Here is a 2,228-nt window from a genome sequence, read left to right on the forward strand (position 1 = left end):
AGGGATTAAATAAGGTACATGTAGAGTGAACAGAAAATAAATTCAAACAAAAAAGATTCAAAACAATAATTATACTTCTAGACATCAATAAATGTATATACAAATTAATAAAATTAAAAAAATGACAACAGCAATAATTATATCAATAAATGTGCTGCATACTTTCTTCAGTTGGTGTATTCGTAGCTTCATTTCTGATTGCTTCTGTTTATCTACTTGACTGTTAATGCTCTTCATGAAAGAATCCAGTGAATCTCCACTTCCACTGATACCTAATAGCAATAGAAATAATAGTGATCACTAATCAGGCTATTATATCACTCCATAAAACTATTAATAATATTCCTTTTACCTTTCTTAGAGTTTTCTAGTGATTGGTGTAACTCTTTTAGTTCTGTCTCTACAGCAGCTAGTTTGGAGCTCTGCCAAACAACAATACACAAAATAAAATGATTGTATTATATAGACACACATTGTTTGTTATTTACTAGTGACTCATAAGTCTCCACAGTGTCTTCAATTTTGCCAACTCTCTTCATTCTTGTCTTTCTTTTCTTATTAACTACAATAATAATAATAGTAATAATAGTAATAATAATAATAATAATAATAATAATAATAATAATAATAATTTAACAGCATTAAATCCCCATTATACAAATACAGCACTTCCAGTAGTAACACAAGTATTCTGAAAATACATAATACATATGTAGCTTAAAAGAAGATGTGAAAAATGGTTTGCTCGTTTTTAAAATGCTCATAACTCAAAAAATATTTGTCGGAATCAGCTCAAACTTTCTACATAGCATAAGGACATCAATATGCATCAGGAAATGTAATAAAAATTTGGGGTGATTTTAGAGCCATTTTTTTGGAAAAAAAACCATGGGCTATAGCCTTGGGTATTTTTCAAAAATTAGCTCATTAAAAATTGGTCATAACTCAAAAAAAATTTGTCGGAAATGGCTCAAACTTTCTACACGGCATAAGGACATCAATATGTATCAGAAAATGTAATAAAAATTTGGGGGTGATTTCAGAGCCATTTTTGAAAAAAACCATGGGCTATAGCCTTGGGTATTTTTCAAAAAATGACTCATTTCTAAAAATGCCCATAATTTAAAAATATTTGTCGGAATCAGCTCAAACTTTCTACATAGCATAAGGACATCAATACGCGCATGTGTATACCATCTCCTGTCCTATCAAGGAAGTTATCCTCATCACTGTCATAATAGTCGTTCTCTTGAACAACTATTATGACAGATTGAACTGCAAGAACAATACAATAGAAGCATTAGTCATCATAAATGACAATTTATTGAATGCCACTTCCTATGTGCTATTATCACAAACATGCTATAATTAATGTACGCATAGCATTGACTTACAAGTTGATATACATGCTCTTGTGGATTACCAATCTTCTTTATTATCTACAACAATCCTGAGAATGACATTAATTTTACTTAACTATAATACCTGCTCAATATCAATGTGATCCGGTATATTTTGCAACAGTGACGCTCCATAAAAATTCATTTGTTTAAGCCACCTAAATCACATTAAGGGATAACTAATAAATGCAATCTACCACACATTTTGGTTGCATGCACTGTGTATATGCATCGAAAGGTCATTTTTGTTGCTATATTGAATTTAAGAATATACATACAACAACTCACTCATACAATCCTTCATCACTTGACATCATGTCAGTACAGTCAATAGTTGGTAGAGTGTCCTATAGTACTCATGAACTGAATACAAATTACTATTAACTTACTGTTACAATTGGCTTTGAGCTTTCATTCTTCTTATCAAAAGCATTTGGAAAAGAGTAATCAAATTCCTTCAACCACTTCACATCAAACGAACAAGAGTGAGGGCCTTTAGCTGAATCCCACTTCACATGAACAGACCCTGCATAGAAACCAGTCGCTAATAACAACCTTCCCAACAAAAATTAACAATGAACACAACTAATTTACATATTAATTTAGCCCTGGATTGATTACAGATCTATTACTATTACATTTACCATCATCAACAGAAGCCTCCTTGATACTTAAGTCCACCAGTTTACTATGATGGACAATATTTTGATTAGAAGACACAACGAGACACTTTGGACATCTACAGTTGTGTCTCAGCCAGACACCATGATACCTTCTCTCAGGCTCACCCTCCACTGAGAGACGGATCTTCTTCCCGTCTTGACTCAC

General features: G+C 32.0%; 1 protein-coding gene across 1 annotated transcript in view; it reads right to left on the bottom strand.

The window, feature by feature from the left end:
- LOC105312230 (gamma-butyrobetaine dioxygenase-like) overlaps positions 1 to 2,228 on the bottom strand; it is a 6,708-nt gene that overhangs the window by 4,204 nt on the left and 276 nt on the right. Inside the window, exons 2-6 of the mRNA XM_019994837.1 lie at positions 2,045 to 2,223; positions 1,790 to 1,926; positions 1,689 to 1,747; positions 1,486 to 1,558; positions 1,395 to 1,439 (exon numbers count right to left, since the gene is read on the bottom strand). Of these exons, the coding sequence (XP_019850396.1) occupies positions 1,395 to 1,439; positions 1,486 to 1,558; positions 1,689 to 1,747; positions 1,790 to 1,926; positions 2,045 to 2,223 (493 nt within the window). The remainder of the gene's footprint in view (positions 1 to 1,394; positions 1,440 to 1,485; positions 1,559 to 1,688; positions 1,748 to 1,789; positions 1,927 to 2,044; positions 2,224 to 2,228) is intronic.

Source organism: Amphimedon queenslandica, unplaced genomic scaffold, assembly GCF_000090795.2.
Source record: "Amphimedon queenslandica unplaced genomic scaffold, v1.1 AMPQUscaffold_13465, whole genome shotgun sequence".
Classification (NCBI taxonomy): Eukaryota; Metazoa; Porifera; class Demospongiae; order Haplosclerida; family Niphatidae; genus Amphimedon; species Amphimedon queenslandica.